At 39.0% G+C, this 24,080-nt stretch overlaps 1 protein-coding gene across 2 annotated transcripts in view; it reads left to right on the top strand.

Annotated features, from left to right (window-relative positions):
* The first annotated feature begins 1,666 nt into the window (after positions 1–1,666).
* Positions 1,667–24,080, top strand: part of GRM4 (glutamate metabotropic receptor 4) — a 184,999-nt gene continuing 162,585 nt past the window's right edge. Inside the window, exons 1-2 of one of the 2 annotated variants that reach the window (XM_075195731.1) lie at positions 1,667–2,268; positions 15,737–16,375. In XM_075195731.1, coding sequence (XP_075051832.1) covers positions 15,884–16,375 — 492 coding nt within the window. In that variant the 5' untranslated portion in view covers positions 1,667–2,268; positions 15,737–15,883. The remainder of the gene's footprint in view (positions 2,269–15,736; positions 16,376–24,080) is intronic. The other variant, XM_075195730.1, reaches the window with a different exon arrangement.

Genomic DNA, 24,080 nt, shown 5'->3' with positions numbered 1-24,080 from the left:
ATACTTTACATGCAGATATTTATTGCCATGTGTGTACTGTATACACAATGCTTTTTAAATAGCTCAAATGTGGGCAGAGTATATGATGAATTGACCAGGTTGCCCTTTGCTAGATGGACTACATAATGTACTTACACATAAGAAAATAACAGACATGATTTTTTGCAGCTATAAGTCTGAAATTTTAGTTTTATAAATAGCACCCATACAGTATACATTAAAAGTTGATGATTTGTAATTACAGTAGGCGATGATGTTGCACACAACATGTAAGTATATTAAAGAATAGGGAAGGCCAGTACTTGTGCATCTCACAGTATACACAGCTGTAGATAAAATATATCTTATAGCTGCAGTTTGTCGGTGTCTCGGATATTAGTAATTCGCATGTACTGAGTATTTTTTTAATTTGGGAGGATAGTGCCAAAACATCAGCCTGCTTGGAATAGTGGCAGCACCGTCAGAGCTGCTCTTCACTTCATATCTGTGCTGTTTGAAAACGCAATTGCTGATGCTTATTGTTGTACATACAATTGGATCTGCAGCAGTATGTGTGAAACTGATACTACCTACGCTGTTCACACTTCTTCCCCATGTGACAGCATCGTGCCAATTTTGCACGAGTTTCACTCCAGAGTAGTTAATGTAATATCAAAATATTTGCTACCTTTCAACATAAATCGGTTTATAAATATCTAAAAGAGGTTGGTCATTTACTTCCTGCATATATCGGTGTCCATGTGTACATAGAAAGTGCCTGGTGCATCTGATGTCGAAATTGCGAGTACTAGACGAACGCTGTTAAACAAAAAAATGTAAGGTTTTACACTCTTCAGCAAAAACAACTAGAATCTACACAGAGTAAAACGTCGCTTGTAATATATCTAGTCATAAAATTTGAGACATGTAAGCATGAATCACATGTAATATTATTGATATAATATTAAACTAAAATTAGTCCTAGTGTTCACATTATGACCAAAGTCAGATTAAGGGAGAGACTGAATTATTCCTGAGCCTCAGTTACACAGCCTAGCCCTATTTTCATCCATATTCTCCCTGTTTCTTCTCCGACTATAATTTTGCTGGTCTCTTATAAGCAGACACATGAAACCAATCTTTCTACCTCCCACACACACCCTGACCCCCAGCTGTGTGCGAGGCTGTGACCTGTCCCTCGGGGGTCTTGATCCGTCTGTCACCAGAAGATACATTTTGTGCTTGATAAGCACAGAGCTGTGCTTTGTATTGACTGCAGGTGACTGAAGCATCTGCGATCTCTGATGTGAAAAGGGAACTGTGCAGCTTATTGCCGAGAGCAGGAACTGACTACGTGGTGCTGGCAGTCTGTAAAATGCGAACATAGTGTGTGTAAGTGGGTGCAGATTTCCTCTTTTATTTAAACTCCTATTCATTCTGGCATAACATGTAAATCACAGCCATCCTGGCAATATGTAGACCAGAGGACCCTCAGATTTTGGCAGCAGCTGGCAGCAAACATCAAGCTGGGACAGGTCACTAAAGCCAGCTTCTTAATCCAATCACAAAGGTAGAGAAAGATACACTGGGCAAGGAGGGGGTGACAAAGGGTGGTTGTGTAAGACTACAGGAATCTAAAGCTTGGAAGGGAAGGACCTGCCTTCTTAGAGGAGGAGAGGGAGGGTGGGTGCTTTTAGATCACAGAGGGAGCAGCAGTGGTTTGTAGACAACCTTCTTCTCCTGGGGGTGGGGGAGCAGGAGAAGTCCTATAACGTTCCCCACCAGCAAACTGTGCAGGAGCCCTAGATATCAGTATATATAATTTTAACAAGGTATTAAGCGTCTATAGGAAAGCAAGATACTAAACAAAGTGTCTGTGGCATTGATGAGCATTTCAGCACTGGTTTCCTTGGACAGCACCACTACATCTTCTTACTGGACAGCTCCTTCCAACCACTACTGTGAAACTGGCTTATCAGGACCTATAGGATACCTACAAAGCTTCAGATCAATAGGAAAACATTTTCTCTGTTGGGTCCCAAGGGCAGTTCTTCTGCTGTCACTTACACTTATCCTCCTTGGGCAGTTCAAACATCTATTGTAGCTGTTCTACCCTTGATTTGTTTGGACCTCTATGACTACTATGCATCCACACAGGGTATTCAGGCTGCACTTCCTGGTTACGTAGAACCCCTAACTGCTGCAGGAAAAGGGGAAATCCATCTTTACCTCCGCCCCCTTCTACAAAAGATGACCACTGAAGAGTCTGGTCTGTAAATTCAAATGCTGGTAAGTTATCTGTTCCCAATGGAATATTGAGATAGTATTATTTGATATTGTAATGGTTCTTCTAATGAGGGGTCAGAACAAACATCTGTGATTGTGAGTTGAGTGAAATAGTTAAATATCCCAAAGGGAGCATTTAATCTGCCAGTTGACAGTGTGTATCACAAGAAACAACCCTGGTGTTCATATTCTATTATCATAGGCTCCTTTACAAACTGGAAACTGAGAGATGGAAGGAGGGTTATCCTGGAAAGTGAGAGGGAATGTAAAGGAGGGAGAGAGATGAAATGAAATTTTCAAGAGCTGTGTGTGCTTGTTCTGTGCTGTATGAAAAATGCAGATGTGCTGTAGGAATATGCTTGGTCTGAAACACTGATTGCTGTACCTATTCTGCAAATGTCTGTTTTGTGTTTCACCATGTCAGACATATAGTCTCTGTTACTTGATTATTTCTTTCTGTGTATGATAGTGTTTCTATCATACATTATCTATCTATCTATCTATCTATCTATCTATCTATCTATCTATCTATCTATCTGGTTTCACTCTGATCATCTATCTACGTGTATCAGAGCAGATTTCATTCCTCTAGCTGTATAATTTATTCTTCCTTTTTGTCAGTCTTTCAGTCACTCTCATTTTGATACTCCGTTTCAATCCTCATCTCCTTATCTGCATTTTGACCCTGTACAGCTGTCTTCTCTTACCTGTCATTCGTACTTTTACACAATCTACCCATCTTTTTATTTCATTCATTACTCCTTAGTCTCTCTCTGTCATACCTCTCTGTTCATTCCTTGCTTGCTATTTATCCTATTTATCCCATGCACTCTCTGTCCATTTCATTTATTTTCTCTCCAGCTCTTGGTGTAGCTCTCCCTCCCTCTGCTACACAACCTCCACCCCCTCCTATGTTTTCCTGTGCGTTAAATATTTTCATCTGCTCTTCTGAATTGCACCCATTTAACATCTTTAGGGCAGACTGCTCCAGTTTGTGGTTGGCAGCAAGAAGTCTTGATTAAAATCAGACCTTCTCTCTTGCAGTAGAGAGATTTACTGGCGAATATATTGGGTAATTAAAAATCCATTTTAGTTTGTGGGAGGGGTTGAGAGTGTGGAAAGGAAATGGGTAACATTACCCCAAGGGGGAACCACTCATTAATATTTTGTATTCTAAGCCAGGTTACTACTTTAATGAGATTCTACCTGCATTAATACAGGATGTATGTAGAATATGTAGATTGAAGCTGTACAACATTTCATGTTAAATATACTATTTTTATCAGGATGCAGATTCTCTCAATTTTCATGTGATAGAATTAGACAGCATTATTTTATGTGTCATTTGAGGAGACCAACGCAATGTATATTCAGATGCCCAGGTTAAGTTTTAACTGAAATAGTATATAATAAAACTCTTTTCTAAAATAACTTGTGACTTCATGTCTGTATATTAATGGGAGTGGCTGAAATGTGTTGGTGCACATACAATGACTGCATATTTTATAGACCACTATTCTGGCTTATAATGAATGTAGGATTAATGCCTGACTGCAAATTATTAGAGTAGACTCAAACACTACAAGTATCATACATTAGAAAGCACTAGTTGCAAATGCTGTTATATTGTTTTTGCATTAAAAGCAGGAGCAGACATTTGCTATTCTTTTCCTTTCTAACTACAAATTACAAGGGTCAGACTCATTCTTGGCTAAACTGTACAACTCATTGATCCTCTGACTACAGATTATGAGAGACTAGGATTTGATTTGATTATATGTGCATATTACATACAACCTGTGTTTATTGGAGAATACAGAAATTGAATGCAAATGTGTACACACTGCATTATGGGAGCATTCCTTACAAAATGTTCTTTTACTATATATGAAGCTGCTGTGCTTGCCTCAAAAGCACAGTTTCTTGGCCTTTTCACTATATATGACATGTTTATATTAGCGTATTATTAAAACAATTTGTATATTGTAACAAAAAAAAACCAATCACATCAAACAAAAAGTATTTAAAAAAATATTTGAAAACTTTATAAATTTGGAAAACTATCATATGTAAGCCATAAACACAACAACAATGTTTTTAGTAAACCTAACTCATATGACAGTATTTTACAAAATCTCATAAAACTTGTTTTAATACATAGCCTAATTTCGTATAGCAACTGAGTATCAAAGATCACTTTAAAGACCACTTCAGTGGCATGACTGCCACTAACACTTTATGTACAGTACTTGTGTACAATTCTAAGGGCTGACACCTTTGTAAAATGTTTGCTTTCCCATGCATAGTAGATTATAGTAGACTAGTATTTGAAACCAATTTGGCCTTATATTATACTGTATATCCTAACTGAGATAACAATCAATGCACAGAAATCAATTCAGAGAGAAAATGTTAGTTATGTACTTCTTCCATATCTATTAAGGTAAAGGGATATTTTTTAAGTATATGTAATAATCAGTATTGTAGCTAAATCCCTCTGCAAAATCTATCATGGAACCCCACTTACCTGATATTCCCCATGATCAAAACCCCACCACTACCATCACCCACTAGCATATCCATCCAGCCTTAACAACAGATTGACATATATATCAAAACATCATGCAATCCTATATATGTAAAATATAGCCCGTATTGCTATTGTGTTAGAATAGTATGTAATAAAAAATATTTCTGCTATTCCAGATTTGAAGGAAGATGTTTTGAATAGTATCAACAGCAAGGAAAGTAAACAAAGCTAATTTAAAACATAATAGCAATAAAGGTTAACTTTGACATATATAGAATTGGTTGGTGATATACTATCTTTATATTTCTCCCTTCCCTTTGAATATAAGTGCACATACACCTTACTCACCTTACTGTGTGTCTGTTGGCTATCCACTTCCACCTTCTGTCTCTTGCTCCAGGATTTGAGGACACACTGCTTTCCACGTTGACTTTCGCAATTTACTTCCACTTTCAGCGCCTTTTCTCACTACTCAGTGCGTGAGATGACATTTTATTTTAAGGTTGTAAGCTCCACTGAGAAATGGACTTATGTGAATGATGAAATACTCCCTGCAATCTTAGGACTTGAGATGCTTGAACTATTAAAGACAGATTGAAATGTTATCAAACCACCCTGGTTCCACAACTTTGGAATTTTGTTTGGTGAAACCAATAATAAAAATATTGAAATTAATTTATGGCTTGGCCCACTGTGGTCTGTATTTTATAACCACTATGCTTTTACCTTGAATTAAAAGCTCAAGTTTGGTGTTTGCATATGGAGCTGGTAGTTAATTGACATTTAAACAAAATAAAAATATTGCCTTTTCTACATTTGTTAGTTTAAATGTCTGCATTTTGTTGTATTTTTTAAGACTTTATTTTGATTTTCAAATACAACAATATAAAGAGCAACAGTCATTTGTTGGGTACATAAAGGAAGCAATTGATCATGGTGAAATAAACCCATTCAGTACAGAGAAAGGGAAATAACAATTGCATTTAGAAGGTGTCTGAGTATGCAGGTTGTTTGGATATATGCCTATGTGCAATATACATTAATGAAGGTGAATGATAGGAAAGAACTTGGAGGGAGGGGAAGGATAGGAAATTAAGGCAGCTCCAAGAACCAGAGATGATGAACAAAGCATTAAGGAGAACCATCGGATCATTGTATTGTAATTGTATTTTTAACTTTTTTATATTCAAACAACAAACATTAATGTTTAAAGAGTTTAAATTCGCCTTTCACATGGTGCGATTTATCCTCAAACCAGCTCTATTTTCTTGTACCCATCTCAAGCATAGTCAAATCTGTTTTTCCTATTCAAATTTATGTGAATTTAGCTCAAAGTCTTTAGTCTAAATTTCGAGAATTTATAGCAAATTTTCCCAATTTAGTACCAGTCAGACGAACATTTTTGAGAACCACTTTGAAATGATTTCAAGCATCTCTACTCATGACACTGTCATATGCTATAGTTTCAGAGGAGGGAGACTCGCAGCAAAATGGAAACACATCTTGGTCACTGGTAAGAACTACTGTAGTGTGGCCTGGGAGTCTTTGATTGAAATTTCAAAGACAAAGGGGCATAACGGGTCTCTATGAAAGCTGGGTTATGAGTGCCACATCTGTGTGACCACTATCCTTACACCCCTGGTAACAGTCTCATTCTGCTGATATTCTCAAATTTAATTGAAATAGCCTCATAATAGGTAATTTACTACCTATACCACTTGTGTGGTATAATAGATTCTTATGTGCACTCTTGTGCATACATTTTTGTTTTACTGTAGGTGACATCCCCCTTGCTGTGTTCATCTGGTTTGGCATTTTGCAAGAACTTAGAAAATAGAGTGTATTGTTTTCTATATACATGGCCCAAGCATGGGAAAATGGCTATCACATTAAACCTTCTCCCTTTATTTATTTACACATTTAATTCTCTTATAAAACACTCTTATTTCATTCTTTTTAGCATAATATAACTCATCAGGCCTGCCTTTATTTCAAATATATGTATTTTAGTGCGTTGGTATTAGAGATGCTCGGGCTTGGTTTTCAGAAAACCGAGCCCACCCGAACTTAGGGGATCCGGGTAGGCTCGCGAGCCAGCTCAGTACTTTCACGCGTCCTCGGATAGGAATCGAGGCAAAACATCAGTATTGCGTTGTCGGATCTCGAAGGTTTTGGATTCCATAAGTATCTCCCTCCCCAGGAGATCCAGCGCCATCGCTCACACAGAAACAGGAATAGCAGTGTTCTTGTCCCTCTCCAGTCTCCAGTGACATTGCTCAGTGCTATTGCTCATACAAAAAGAGGAGGGGTAGCAGTGTTCTTGTCACTTGACAAAAATTGACTGGAAATGACTGGAAATTAATGTTATTGAGGTTAATAATAATGTAGGAACAAAAAAAAGAGCCACATTATGTGATGTTAGAAAAAAAATAGGGATTTTAGTATAAATAGGGATCCCAAACCAAAACTAAAACACACAAGGGCGGTTTTGCCAAAACCAAAACATGGGGGTCAGTGGACATCTTAGTTGGTATATTACGCATCCTGTACAGATTCCAAAATACTTACACCTTCATTTGCATCTATTTTGTTTCTGGTTAAAATCTGGTCTTACACTAAGGGGTAAATGTATCAAACTGAGAGTTTTCCAGCGGGTTTGAAAAGTGGAGATGTTATCTATAGCAACCAATCAGATTCTAGCTTTCATTTTATAGACTGTACTAAATAAATGATAGCTAGAATCTGATTGGTTTTTCAAACATGCCGGAAAAATCTCAGCTTGATACATTTACCCCTAAGTTTTTTGGTGCCAGATTTGTCTAGCTCACTGGCAGTTCTGAAAAGCTCTGCTTAGTCCTTAAACTTATTTATATAGAAAATCTCCATCCTACTACCTAACTGACCCTTCTCATTCCATAAAACAAAATTTATGGTATATCTTGCATTTAGTTTGTACTAGTAAGGAATGCCTGCCCCTCCACTTGCCATCCTGTTCTGTCCATCAACCAATGTAGGATACATTCGCTAACAGCAACCATCTTGTAGCGCAAATGGATGCATTGTCCTATAACTGGAAGTTAATGTAAATAGTAAACAGTTTTGCCCATGATCACTCTACATGTAAGATGGTAATGCACAACCTCTGATGCACAGCTTCAGTGTGTTAAAGCAATTTCATGGGTTAGCACTGCTTACTTCTATCTTTTTAGCCTATCGATCTTCTGTATTCAAAATGGTTAGTTTTCTGCTGTTTACCCTTATCATTTAGTTTTCAAATGTCAAGTCAATATGTTTTAAAATATAAATATAAAAATTGTTTCTTGTACTCACATTCGCAATGCGCATGCTGGGGTGCCCAAAGATCTTTCCATTAAAAATCCTGCTCAACAACGTCTCTAGACCAGACATTTTGTACTCTGAAAACAGGGCTCTTCACTCAAGAAGGAAACAACTTCAAGTTTGCACAGTCAACTCGTTTTTTAGTTCAATTAAAAATCTTACTCCCACATTCACCATTTTGCCTGCAGATTTACACTGCACCAGAACACAAAGTATTGGTTAAGCCAGTTGAGTAGCCAATTTCTGTGGTTACTTGGGTTGCACAACAGGTGGCAATTGTGAAGATACATACATGTGAAAATACATACTGTGTGTGTGTGTGTTTTTGTGAATATATATGTAAAATGATCAACCACAACATTGATTATCCCATTGATTATCCCATTACATTGACTCCTGTCAAGGAGTGGGATATATTAGGCAGAAAGTGAACTGTCAGTTCATGACATAGATGTGTTGGAAGCAGGAAAAAGCGTAAAGATCTGACCGACTTTCACTAAATCTTGGTGGCTTGATGACTGGGTCAGAGCAAAACGATAGGTCTTGTAGGGTGTTCCCAGTATGATGTGGTTAGTACTTACCAAAAGAAGTCCAAGGAAAGACAACCAGCGAAACTGGTGCCAGGGTCACGAGTGCCCAAGGCTCATTGATGCACATGGGGAGCGAAGACTAGCCCATCTGGTCCAATGCCATTGAAGAACTATTGTAGCATAAATTGCTGAAGAAGTTAATGTTGGCCATGATAGAAAGGTGTCAGAACATACAGTGCATCGCAGCTTGCTGTGTATAGAGCTGTGAGCGATTAGAGAGCTGACTCCTGCCCATTGTCGAAAGCACCTACAATGGGCACGTGAGTGGCAATATATATATATATATATTGTGGCAAGAGCCCGCTACTGCAGAAGCACACATGAACAACTTCTTTCTTTTTATGGTGCTTTATTGTCAGGATGGTAAATGTTTGACACCGTATACTTGCACAGCAATACTTGGAGACCCTAAACGCTAGCTATACATAGTCCAGCTCTCTCTCAGGATCAGCCAGCTTACCCAGCGTTGATCTCCCTGCACAAATGATATAAACAAGCTTTTATACCTGATACTCCTCCCCCAGCCTTAGCTTGATGGACAGGTGACACACCCACCTTCTCTTTAAAAGGAAACACCCATCACTGCCTCTGTAATTCTGACAGACACACACCCTGTCTGTTTTCTGAGAGGAAGGATTTCAAGTTATGCAAGTTAAACCAAACTTAAACCATTGCTTTTCATACATAGGTCTTTAATCTACTTCCCTGCTTTCTTTGCATATTGCCAGCTAAATGCCTCCTTTTGTTACATATCCCTCCCCCTAGCGTCTCCGAGTAGGGGGACGCGGACTTCGCAAGGAGCGCATATTTCCGTGACAACGTATCTGCATTTTTGTGTAGAATCCCGGGTCTATGTTCTACTGAGAACTTGAAGGGTTGCAGTGCCAAGAACCAGCGGGTTACCTTGGCATTTACTTCCCGGTTGTTCTGCATTCATCTCAATGATGCATGGTCTGTTATTAAGGTGAACTCTCTGCCTAGGAGATAATAGCGCAGAGCTTCTGTAGCCCATTTTATGGCGAGACATTCTTTCTCCACAGTGGCATATTTTTGTTCCCTTGGAAGCAACTTACGACTTAGGTACAGGACAGGATTTTCTACTCCATTCTTCTCCTGTGACAGGACTGCACCTAAGCCAACACCAGAAGCATCAGTTTGGAGGAAGAACCTCCGGGTATAATCCGGTGCTTGTAGAACTGGGGAGGAACAAAGAGCTAACCGAAGATCAGACCAGGTGGTTTCTGCAGAATCAGACCAGGTTGATCTATCTGGACAACTTTTTTTAACATGTCCGTAAGTGGAGCAGCTCTAGTGGCGAAGTGGCTTATAAACCACCTGTAGTAACCTACTAAGCCTAAAAAGGTTCTTAGCTGTGACTTTTTTTCTGTTCTTGCCCAATTTTTGACTGCCTCCACTTTGTCTAGCTGGGGTTTTACATGCCCTCGACCAACAAGGTACCCCAGATATTTGGCTTCTCTCATGGCTATGGTACATTTCTCTGGGTTAGCTGTTAACCCTGCTGATCTTAATAAAGCTAAGACCGCCTCAACTTTGGCTAAATGTGATCCCCAGTCTGGGGTATAAATCATAACTTTTTCTCTGTCGTTCCTGAGCCTCTTTTACATGTTGCTGCACAATGGGCCCTATCTTTCCTAGCTTCTCATACATTTGTGACACAAATTGTACCAGATTTGGCTCCCTGGGACCTTGCTGCTCCCACCCTTCCTTTAACATATCCAAGATACCCCTGGGCTGTCTCTCAAACAATAACTCAAAGGGACTAAACCCTGTTGAAGCTTGAGGTACCTCACGGATGGCAAACATCAAATAGGGAACAAGAGTGTCCCAATCTTTTTTCTCTTGAGCCACTGCTTTCCTGAGCATGTGCTTTAATGTGCGGTTAAAGCGTTCCACCAAGCCATCTGTTTATAAATGGTATACAGAGGTGTGAAGCGCCGTAACCCCTAGCAACTGGCACATGTCCTTCATCAGTTTAGACATGAAAGGAGTACCCTGATCTGTGATAATTTCTTTGGGTATTCCCAAGTGTGTAAACATCAATACAAGTTCCTTAGCTATGGTGCTGGACTTTATGTTTCGTAGGGGAATTGCCTCTGGATATCTGGTTGCATAGTCAAGCACAACTAGTATATATTGGTGCCCACGTGCGGATTTTTCCAGTGGTCCCACAAGGTCCATAGCTATCCGTTCAAAGGGAACTTGTACTATTGGTATTGAAATGAGAGGTGCCCTGTACATGGGTTTGGGACAGGTTCTCTGACAAATGGGACAGGACCGGCAATACTTTTTCACTGCCTTGTGTACACCGGGCCAGTAAAACCTAAGCAGAACTCGTTCCCGTGTTTTATCCTCCCCTAGGTGTCCCCCACAGACATGTGTATGTGCTGCTTTTAACACTAGGGTTACATGGACCTGAGGAACCATTAATTGTTCTACTTTATCCCCTTGTACAGTAGCAACTCTATACAGGAAATTATTTTTAACAATAAAATATGGTATACCTTCTGCAGGCTGGGTGGCTTTCGCTACCCCATTTACCTCAGTCACACTTTTGAAGGCATGTTCCAAAGTGGCATCATTAAGTTGGTCTCAAGCAAAGTCCTGCAGAGGAAACAAAATTGGTATTGCGGACCAGTCCGTATCCTCACTGACAGGCGGGGTGGGCTCATCTGCGACATCACCGACCAATGCTAGTTTGGACTGTCCATGTTTCCACGCAGGTGGATGCTTTTGTGGAACTCCTGCTATGACTCCCAGGATGGCATTCCGGTTTGGCGGTTCCCAAAGATCGATGTCCAGATGTTGTGGATTCTTAGGCGGTTTCTTTAAGACCGGGCTTCCGACCGTTGCATCATGTCCGGCCGGATCCGCTCACCGAGGACATCATTAAACAGTGGGAAGTCCCGCCCCAAAATGAGTGGATATGGGAGTTTAGGTGCTATGGCAGCTACCACCATAACAGTTTTGTCTTTGAGTATGACTGGTAGTATTGTTCTTTCATACTCCTCTGTCGTGCCATGTACGCAAAGAACCTTCACCTTGGGCAACCGAGAAGTTATGGTTTCGGGTAAGGCAGAGCTGGAAACCAATGAGAGTTCACTCCCCGAGTCAACCAAGGCCAGAACAAGGTTTTGGTTGATTAGCACAGTCACCCGGAACAAACAAGGACTTCCTGACGTGGGACTCATGGTGAAACAGCTTGGAAATGCAGGCCCAATATGTGCCACGGAACAGTCCATGGGTTCCTGTAGTTTAGGACACTCTGCCTTAAAGTGGCCTAGATCACCACATTCAAAAAACTTCAGATTAGACAGCTTTGCACCTGGCCCTCTGTCTATAGCAGTTTTGCCATTGGACCCTGTAGCAAGGATTGTTAAACCTGGCTTTTGGCGTGGCAGCGGCTTTGGCAGAAATGCAGGTTCTTTAGTCATTTGCTGTAGCGCACAAAACCTTTCTACCACGGTGGCAAGCTCTTCATAAGTTTGTGGGTCTGATTGCAGAACCCACCTTTGCAAATCGCGGTTCAGCCCCTGAATGCAGTGATCTATCGCCAGAACTTCAATAATCCGAGAAGGTGAATTCTCCTCAGGCTGCAGCCATTTCTTTAAAATTTTAGAAAGCTCAGCCACTTGCGCTCTGACCGGTTTTTCTTTATCATAGCGCCATTGGTGATAGCGCTGGGCTCGGCCTGGCCCAGAAACTCCAATGCGAGCCAGTATCTCAGACTTTAGGCACAGATAGTCAGAAGCCCGTTCCTCATCTAGATCCATATAAGCTTGCTGAGCTTCACCAGTCAGATATGGCGCCAGCCTCTCAGCCCAATCTTTAGGAGGCCATTTTGCCCTTTTTGCAAGTCTCTCAAAGGACACCAGATATGCTTCTATGTCATCACCTGGCGACATTTTCTGGAGAACAGGACCAAGTGGTTCATTTCTGTCATGCGTCACCTGGCTTAACTCTTCTCTTAAGAGCCTTGTGTTTTCCACCTGTGCCTCGGCAACTCGTAGCATCTGAGCTTGCTGTTCTTGCTGCACAGCGGCCACATTCACGAGGGTTCTCAGTACTTCCTCCATGTTGACGTCTGCGCGGGTTGGGTAGCGGAAACTTGCTTCCCGGAGTATCCCACTCCTGACACCACTTGTGGCAAGAGCCCGCTACTGCAGAAGCACACGCGAACAACTTCTTTCTTTTTATGGTGCTTTATTGTCAGGATGGTAAATGTTTGACACCGTATACTTGTACAGCAATACTTGGAGACCCTAAATGCTAGCTATACATAGTCCAGCTCTCTCTCAGGATCAACCAGCTTACCCAGCGTTGATCTCCCTGCACAAATGATATAAACAAGCTTTTATACCTGATACTCCTCCCCCAGCCTTAGCTTGATGGACAGGTGACACACCCACCTTCTCTTTAAAAGGAAACACCCATCACTGCCTCTGTAATTCTGACAGACACACACCCTGTCTGTTTGCTGAGAGGAAGGATTTCAAGTCATGTAAGTTAAACCAAACTTAAACCATTTCTTTTCATATATAGGTCTTTAATCTACTTCCCTGCTTTCTTTGCATATTGCCAGCTAAATGCCTCCTTTTGTTACAATATATATATATATATATATATATATATATATATATATATATCTATAGATATACATACATATATGCACAATAAAAAAGTACATCAGTTTGCATAGGTTATTATAATACTTTTTTTTACTCACAATACATGACAATACAAACTTGACACCCCCTTCGCTCAGTCTATTTTCTAACTCCCACCCCCAGAGCGGATAAGGACAGAATTTCATTGCTATTTCCAGGAAGCTGTAGCACTAGGCTTTAACCCTTACATGATAACTACCTACAAATAGTTGTAACATAATTCCAATTACGCCTACCCTCTTTAAAAGAAATACGTATATAAGTTTCTTGTTAATTTAACTTGCCATTTTTCTTTTTTTCTTTTTTTTTGGTGCTTGGTGTTGTACAAGTCAATTTTGTATAAGGATTTAAACAATAATTTTAAAGTGTCCATTGAGTGACTTTAATTTCTATTAGTGATCATTGATCTTCAGGATAAGAGAAAGGCAATTTAACTCCTGGAACAGTAGTGTCTGAAATCTGTCATTGGTAATAATCTCAATACACATAGACTCAATTCATTGCACTTCCATTTTTTTGTCACTTTCGGTAATGTCTCTAGCTGCTGCCTATATTATATTCATATACACATCTCTGTCAGCTATATAGCTGCTTGTGCTATTCCTATACTAAAAATGGAAAACCTTCTTCTCTTACATACATAATGCTATCACAGCACCTTTATCTCGTCTCATGCACTGTCAGAGGCAGATTGTTAGCTAAACTGCTTCTCTGTGTCCTGTGACTGGAATCAGGGTCCACAGGGCAAATGCTGCAGCTGCCTCTCCCTGCACACAAACAGAAGAAATATTATCTGTAATGAGAGCCAGAGGGGAAAAGAGAAGGAGAAGATAGATATTGAAAACAAGAGCATGTATAATAAAGGATACAGGCCTAGGGGAGGGAAAGCTTGAGTATGAAATGCGTATATCCTGTAACAAAATGGCAACAGGAACAATGAAGACATTTACACACCAAAAAAGTTTAAAAAGTTTGTCCCATTGAAGAGCAACCTACATAGGGAGCTATAAGATTGGAAAGGGAAGACCTAAACACAACCAATGAGATACACTTAGGGTTATCTAGAAAAACAGAAAACTGCAACGGCAGTTCTTCTGGCTTTGTGACATCCTACGCCCTTGGATGCCATTGTTTGTTGTTTTGACATAGCAGTGCATGGATCAGCAATATGGCATGAATTATTGTATGTGCACGTTTTTTTTCTCTTTATGATGGGCAGAGTTATGTATAAAGGTTGGATTGGTATATTTATTGCAGAATATGTGTGATATCCACGATAATGCACCAGATTCTGTGCACAAATGGAAAAACATGCTTTATTGATCCCTTATGGTATCTGTATCAATAGCATCAGACCCATTTTCACATATTTGCAATGCTTTGGGTTTACCGTGAATAGAATTGAAACAACATGTTCATTTATAACAAACAATCACATTTTATTACATGGGAGTATTTTTGAATTAGCTAATATAGCCTTTACCAAATCAGTCAACAATTTTACATATCATATTCATATCATATTCACAATTTTCCACATCTGCTGCACCACTATAAACTATGAATGTTTTTGCAAAGGATCAGTTATAAAAAAATCCCTATAGTTATTCAAATGTTTTAAATGTTAATTGGGATTAAATACTACTTCTTAAAGACATACATATATAAGTTATGAAATGACCCACAGGATAATGGACCTGGAAACAGACAATGTTGATGTTATGAATCAACATTAGCATTCAGTAAGCATCCATTTATGGGACAAGATGGCTGCTTTTTCAGAAAGTGCCTGCATGCCTGGAATAGAGTAGGGAAATAAGCATACCTTAATAGGACTGGCAAGATGGGCGCACCTGAAAATAGGTAGATGTACAAAGGCAAGACATTTAAATAAAACGGTAAGTGTGGTGATTATGTAAAGTACATGCAATATAATGATCATTTGATTTTACAAGATATCCAGCACCAAAAAGAGGATGAAATAAACTGTATTTTAGAAAATATAAAAAAAAATTAAAAAAAATAAGATGGAAGATGCAACAAGATAGCAGACTGTGCTGTGTGATGAAATATTCCCTTTTCTGGGCTATGTGCACAAAAAAGTGCACCCCATATTGCCTAATTTGCTGTCTTCCCCCAAAATTCTGGAGCAGATGTATATAGCTAAGGGCATTCACCACTACCAATATTAACCATTAAATGTATACCCAAATCAAGGTGTACAACACAGTATAAGTGATATGGTCAGTAAATGAAGGTGGAATTTCAGTCATAACTGTTTTTTAAAATTTTAATTATCTTTATGTTCTTGGCATTTTTTCTTCCAGAACTGTCGATGCCTCATACTGCCCAGGACCAATACCTGCACAGAATCATGGCCTTGGCACCTTAAATAATCAAGCAGACCCTCTGAGGATTGGAGTGTGAAGTGTGAGAGAGGAGAGAATTTTGTTGGTTTACTAAAAACTTACAGTATGAATATGGCAAAGCTTATAATGATAACATACACATTACTACTTTTAACTCCATGGACATGTTGGTCCAAACCAAAGAGTTCACCACACATGAATTCTGTGAGGATAGATGGAGATCTCGTTTTGGGTGGTCTTTTCCCTGTTCATGGGAGGGGAAGTGATGGCAGAGCATGTGGAGAACTCAAGAAGGAGAAAGGAATACATCGTTTAGAAGCAATGCTCTATGCCCTTGATCGTATCAATGCTGATCCAGATCTTTTGCCTAACATCACTTTAGGTGCAAGAATTCTGGACACCTGCTCACGAGATACCCATGCTCTAGAGCAATCTCTGAGCTTTGTCCAGCCTCTTATAGATAAGGACAGGGCAGAAGTCCGCTGCCTGAGTGGTGGAAATCCTATCATTGCACAGCCTGAACGGGTGGTAGGAGTAATTGGAGCATCATCTAGCTCTGTTTCTATTATGGTGGCCAATATATTGAGACTCTTCAAGGTGAGTACACATTAATTTTTATCTTCATTTCAGTTGCTACACTGTGGGAATTTTTAAAAAGTTTGTTTTGTAACGTATGTACCTCTCCATAAAACTTACATTTCTGTTTTTATGGGCAGTAACATTTGGATTTGATCTATGGATTATGGTAAGCACTTTGTTTCACAGCTGCTAAATCCCCAGCCAAATCACCTTATTTAATGTAATAGGCTGGGAGGCTTGGCTTCATATAAGTGCATTTAAGTCAATCATACAGTGCTTTCATCCAGTCATGTAATGGCCTCTTCAGCCGGTTGCAGCCTGCTGTTGCCAAGCAGCCAAATGCATTAAATAGTGTGTTTTGGTTGGGGGTATCAATGCCATTTAATACCCATTGAAGGCAGCATCTATATCAGAGGATTACCCCAGAAAGAAACTTGTGTTAGATAAGTATGCAATAAGAGAAGATAATTTATGGTCACCATTAATAAGCTTAATTTATGGTCACCATTAATAAACTTTGATTCCTTACAGGCACTTAGTGCCTAGTAAAGAAGTAAGTACAGAACACTGCTGCAACTCAATCTAACGGTCACAATCCCACAAAAATGTACCTCAGGTCCATAATTAAATATATAAAATTTATACAGTAATACAGTGAGTTTTTAAAAATTCTCACTTTAAGTTTGTGCTTGGGATGTACTTGGTACAATAGCAGGATTTAATGCTATTGGTGATATTTATGCATCGGTTAAATTATTTGCTGTGAGCTGACCTCATATGCTCTGGAAACTCTGAGTAAAATAAAACCAATTCTGTACATTTCCTGCAGACACTAATGGGCTTAATAGGATTTTAATGGTGATCTCAATACTCTGAACACAGTTGGTGGGTGATCTTTGTATATCTCTCTTTTTCTGTATTTCACAGCCTTCCTAAATCATTCTCTTCTATCTTCCTGTCATTCGTAATTTTTTTTTTTGTTATCTTCCTCATTCATCTCTCTTATCTTGTCCTTTCATTTCTCTTTTCTATTTTCCTGCCATTTAAAAAACATCCAAATTTCACTCTTGTATTTCTCATAGTTTCTTCTGAAATGGACCCAGTACTCTTGTCCCACTTATATAATGATTATCACTAGTAACCATTCTATTTCTTCCTGCTGGTCTCTCTCCCCACATCTTTCTCATTTTTACATCTCTCTCCTTCACCACCCTCTCATTTTGTAGTCTCCTCTCTGAATTCCCCTGAAGTGCTGATAGAATTAGATTTTCTAGGGAAGCTCTTAACGAGCAGTAATGCAGCATGAGAAGCCAATATTAAATAATTAATAGAGAGAAAAAAAGACAGTGAAAGAAAGGAAGGTTAAAGGAATATAGAGACATACAAAGCACATACACACACATACACACACACACACACACACACACACACACACACACACACACACACACACACACACACACACAGACATACACATACAAGCACACACTTGCTGATTTATAATCTATGACATTTGCAATTACACTTGGGGGCATCAGTTATCTGCTTGGATTTATCAGTATAGGTGATGGGTTGAACCCAATTGTATTCAGTAAGTATGTGAATTATTTGTTGTATGTTTGGTAAGCACTATTAATAGTCCTTGCAGATAATATGAATATAATGACTCAAAAATAAAGGACATCTCATACCTGTCATTGAATTCTAATGCTGAGAGGCACAAATAGATAAGATGATGAAAAACCAGGCTGTTTTTATGAAAAACAATGCTTATTTCACAAGACATATGATTAACCTGGATGTTTAAACAGTATTTAGTGACAGGGTCCAAGCCCCGGTATAGATATAATACACCCGCTGAGCTTATTTTGAATCTTGTTTTTGGCTTTGCACCCATGACATCAGATGTATGCATGGAACACCAACATTTATTGTCACATTATAAGTCCACAATGACAAAGAAATGTACATTGTTTTGACCCTTAAATATAATGTGTAAGTAACTCCATACAGCCATATTAAGTCAAATGTAAACAAATAGAATGTGTCCTTTGCGCACTACATTCCTAAACAGGTTAGATAGCGTAAAACACATTTGAGTGGAGAAATGGTAAATGTTGAGAATGGAAATGCTCACACACTGACAATGGCTGGAAATACAGTATCCTACAAATCAGAGCCTGGGAAGCTTTCTATTGGGTCTGATGATGGCATCCCAAAACAACAAAAGTTGTTCTCCAGCACACCAGTAGATAGTGTTGGACTAAAGGATTAGTAAATAATTAACTTGGGTCACCACCAGAGATTTGGGGTCTGATTTTTGAATAGAGGTGAGGGGATTTGTATTATAAAGCCATAAGAGATCTGAAGTCTCTATAGTAAAGCCACTGTATGTCTGGGGTCTGTATAGTAAAGGTAGCAGAGATTTGGGATTTTCTGCATTATAAAACCACCAGAGATTTTAGGGGTCTGCACGGTTACACCACTAGAGAGTTGGGGGGGACTGCATTTTACTGTGGGCTCCAGCATAGGGTTGTATTCATTATCTTGCATTGCGTTTTGACTAGAGGTTGTGAGAATGCTCTCTATATTATATAGAGAGCACTAAAATGTTTATTAAGATACTCTCTGTATTGTATCAAGGTCAGCTGTATGCTTTCTGTATTGTATAGAGATAATTAGAATGTTTTCTCTATAGTATATTGCTCACAATGATTTCTGTATTGTATAGAGGTCCCTAGAATGTTCTCTGTATTATATATTGGTCACTGGGGAGCTCTCTGTATTATATAGATGTCACTAAAATACTCTCTGTATTGTTTAGAGGCCGCTAGAATGCTCTCTGTAGTACTGTATACAGGTCACTAGGACGCTCCCTGTATTGCATATTGGTCACTAGAATACTCTGTTCAGTATATTGTACATGAGTCACTAGAAAGCTATGTGTATTGTATATAGGTTACAAGGATAGCCTCTGCATTTAATAATAGACAGATGAGGCTGTTAGGTGTTGTATTTGATAACTCTATGATATGATACTTAACTATATTTCATTGGCTATATAAAACCACACCCACATTAAACAAAATTATGCCCATATACTTTTCCATCACGTCCATTTTTCTATTGATGCACACTGATAGAAGAGTCAAGGCCACTAGCTTGTGTTTGCTCCAAGAGTTGAAAGTACTCCCCTGAATGCAAGCTATCTCACCACCATCAGATATGCTGCCTGTCTTTGTTCCTCTCTGTGTGGGGTGGGTTTGAACTTAATTTTGTATTCAACGGTTTGTTTGTTTGTTTGCTTTTATTAAATACATTTTATTCATTTTTTTTATTTTTGCTAAAGCATTGACACTGAAAGCATTCGCTAGTGCTTTTCAATGAGGTTAAAACATGTGCATTATCTGAAATCTCACTGCAATGAATGGGGCCTTTAGAAACATTAGGAAATGCTCTGTCGATGGTGTTTTTCGATACTAGCCAAATGAGCAAGTAATGGAAACCTGTGAGTTCTGAACACCTTGATTGATGTGCTCAGATTTCCCAAAACCTTCAGTGTATGTTTATTAGGTCCTGGAAGTTTCCCAGTAATGAGGTCCCCCTCATCAGGATTCAGTCCATTACTGACCATTTAATAGAAATCTTTTGCACTTGCCTCAGTGAACTGACCACACTCTCTTGATCGACTGACTTCTAAGGGCTGGCCAGCTCCTCTCCAGCAACACACTATTTGACGTACATTTTATTTTTCCCTGGATTTTAACAATCTGGTGACCTTAGTGTGCAGGGTAAAGCAATGTATTAATAACGTTGAATTGATAGACCAGACACACATGAACGACACACAGTCCCTTTGTCTGTCTATTCGATTGAGTTGTTTAATTTTAAATAGAGTCAAATGAGCCGTACAGGAGTAATTTGAAGTTGCTTTTATGAGATGGGTGAATCATAGGAACACAAGTAGGCAGTGCTTAGACTGTGCCTGTGCTGTAGCCTGGGCTGGTTACCACTAAAACAGGAGGACAACAAGCATGGGGTTCCCCTGCAAAGTGTCAATAGCACCAGGCTATGCCATACTTGTCACCTTTTTTGACCTGTCCTCCGGGAGATATAGGGAGGATAGGTCATGTGTGACAGGGGGTAGGATGGGGCATGGTGACGTTGCTGGGTCACCATAGCCCCGCCCCCACTATAAAATGTTGAATTTTGAGCGGAAATGAATAGCAGGTCCGGGGCTTAATGACGCAACTGCGCCATTAAGCCCCGCCTCCCACTTTTCAATGCTGTGACTTTTGCCATTTTATAGTAGGAGCAGGACTATGGTGACTCAACAATATCACCACGCCCCATTCCACAAGTATCAGGGAGAGTACCTGCTCTTCTGGGAGTCTGGGGGGACTTAAGAGCCTCCCGGAAATTCCAGGAGAGTAGGCAAGTATGGGCTAATACACTTCAGGAGAGATTTCTCTAAGTGTTCTGCTCATTAAGAGAGCTGGATTGAGACATTGTTAGTTACAAACAGAATGCTATTCAATATTTTTATCTATTGGGTTTATTTGTTTATTTATTTATTATTTTATGTGGTTATACAATAAATTCAATTGTTTATATTTTTAACTATTGGCTTACAGTTTTTGCGCTCTCAATATCTTTTTCTTGTAAGTATGGGCTATGCCAGGCTGGGCCCTTGCCCTGTTAGCATGGGGCAGAGTTCCCTGGGCCTCCAAAAGTAGTGGGGCCCTCACCCCCAGTGCAAAACACCACTGTGCTTAATATCACATGGGCTTCTCCTAGAACTACAAGTCCCAGCATGTCCATGGCATGCTGGAGCTTGTGTATCTACAAGTACCTGCAGTCAGGGCCCGCTGGAATATGTTGTTCCACAAACATATCTAATAGAAAAAAACACAACATTTTATCAAAATAAAGACACTCCCAAACCATAATTTCCCAATTTATTAAACTGTTAAATACAAATGTAGTTTTATTCCTAATGTAGCCCAAAGTCATCTTCATCCTTAATATAACACAAAGGGAAATAAAGTAGAAAACCATACGAAACAAACACAATTGCACCCTGCGCAGACCCACCACTAAATGACATAGAACTGAATGGAGCTGGACAAGCCTTATGTCATCTCACTATGTGTAGTGTTACAATTTACCTGTCACATATAGGCCACTAATGCTAGGATAGATAGCTTAATTACTGTTTTAACACATATCTATAAAACAACTGCACGTCTTAACATTTGTTAAAGAGCTGAAAGCTTTTGTGAACATTGTGGTAACAAAACATCATGGAATTAGTCCATTGGGTATGTTTGTTCATTAGTAATGCGGGAGCTGTCCTACTATTATAATGAAAAGGCTTCTTTTTTAAACATTTAATTTATGTTGTCTCATGTCAACACCTTTGCCACAGTTGTGTTTACATGCATATACTATACAAGTAAACATGTATTACACAATGTTATGTATATATTATGTAGTATATACATTCAATCATGATCATGTTACTCTAATCCCAAATGTATCATTTTTATCAATAATTATGTCAGCAGGGAAATTATTGTTGATGGCAGGTTTTCTGTTTTTATTGGTATTTATGCTTAAAGTAACCTAAGGATTGTTACCCGATTTTATGAAAGTTGAAAGAAGGGATATAGTGAATGGGTACACTATCAGCTCCACTGCATAACTCTCAACAGCCAAACACTCTGATCATATTGTTTCTCATGTTGTCTCAAAGCAAAAATAAATCCTATGATTTCTTCTGACTCACTCTCAGCTATTTTCACCCTCTCTGCATACTGTTCACACCCTCTTTTCTCTATGCTGTTATTTCTTCTCTACAATCTTGCTTATTCTTGTTATTACCTACTCATTTATTTGATTTTACATTAGTCTTTCTCTGGTCACCTAGTTATTTCTTTTCTTTTTGTTCAGTAGAGTTTTTATACTTACACATACCTTCTTATTTTTTATTCCCCCCCCCCCCCACATATAATGTATTAGAAACTTAATTAAATGAAAGTGGAACTGGAGCATTCATCACTAAATTGAAAAAAACAAAACAATTGCATCCCTACCCACAATTCCTCTTTGTGTCTCAAACACACTTAGGACTCTTTATTTCACCTGATAATTTTTCTTCATTCTCATTGAAACAGCCTTTGAATATCTCTAGAAATCTCATTGTGGGATTTGAATTTCAAATAATCTAAAGCGACTCATATTAGCCATGCATTTTATTGTGAGATGTGGTGCTTGTGCCTGTGTCCAGAGCAGGGCTGTATTTATGGGTCTCAGGAAGCAGGTTTTGCGGGACAGTAAAATGATGGAATTAATATTAAAAATGCCAATTTTCTTGAGGTAAATGTGTGTATTAGTTGTATTTACCTTTTTGTACAATTTTAAGAAAATGGCAATTTTTTAAATGACACACACAGCACATTTAAAAGATATTTTGTATTTGATATCATTTTTTCAGGCTGCAGAATGACTAGACACAGCATATGATTGTGTGCATGTTCTGGGCCCATTCAGGTCTATGAGAGTCAGTGATCAATAAATACACTCATAGAACTTTGTGATTAAGAAGCTTCTCTGTGAATTTCATGTGATAGGTCCTAACATAAAATGGTCAGGAAAAATGGGTGTGGATTGGCCAAATGTAGGTGTGGTCTAATTTATCCTAACTTTTAATTTGGGAATATTTGTTAATATGACAATTACAGAGACATTCATAGTTGTAGTAAGTGGATGCACGGTTAGATAAAACATGTTCACAAAAAGAACCATCGACGTTGGTGGTGGATGTTAAGCCACAATACACTTTTTGTCTTAACCAATTTAATTGGTTTATTTGGAGCAGTCGTAACAGTTGGTTAACAGCAGTTACTTACAGATGTTTAATGTTAGTCAGCAATCAGGCAATTGGTTTTACACTTATATATTTATATATATGCAGATGTTCTTATAAACGTTATATTGTATGCTGCACGTCCTGGCAGGATGTAGTTATTGTGAGCAGACTCCTTTACTATACATAGGAGGCCTCCAGTCACTGTTTATGTGGTCTCTGGGGACTTATAACAACAGGTGTCAGGTTTACATATCAAGTACACAACTACTAAACCTGTGTCCGTTTCTGTCAGGGTCCCTGGAAGGACGTCGGGAAAAGCCCACTTCCTGTCCTCACTAGACCACCAGGGACAACAATACAAAGTAAGGAGACAGAGTGTAGCGCTCCTTTACAACAAAAACTAAACCAAAAGTTGGTAATGGGAGGGCCCAGGGGGCAGGACTTGTATCCATGCAGTTGTAGCAGCTTTTGTCAGTGTGGTGTGGGGGATATCTGAGCAATAAGTGAAGTGGGGTGTCTGCACTATTTTAAACTGCTGAGGGCAATTCTGACAATACACAAATAAACAAAGTTGTTACTCTGAGCTGTGAATATTTGCATTAAAAGCGTTAAAAACTCTTAGCATTGAAAGCACTGACATAGATACCAGTATTTTGTTAGAGATGTTCGCTGACCCCTGTGTTCTGGTTTTTGTTTTAGTTTTGGATCTGGATTAACTTTGTGTTTTGGTTTTGGTTATTGTTTTTTGCCAAAATCACATAATTTTGCTTTCCCCCCCCCCCTACATTATTATTAACCTCAATAAGACTAATTTCAAGTCATTTTCAGTCAATTTTGACCACCTCACAGGTC

Source organism: Mixophyes fleayi, chromosome 2 (genome assembly GCF_038048845.1).
Source record: "Mixophyes fleayi isolate aMixFle1 chromosome 2, aMixFle1.hap1, whole genome shotgun sequence".
Classification (NCBI taxonomy): Eukaryota; Metazoa; Chordata; class Amphibia; order Anura; family Limnodynastidae; genus Mixophyes; species Mixophyes fleayi.
This window is presented reverse-complemented; position numbering and strand designations above follow the sequence as displayed.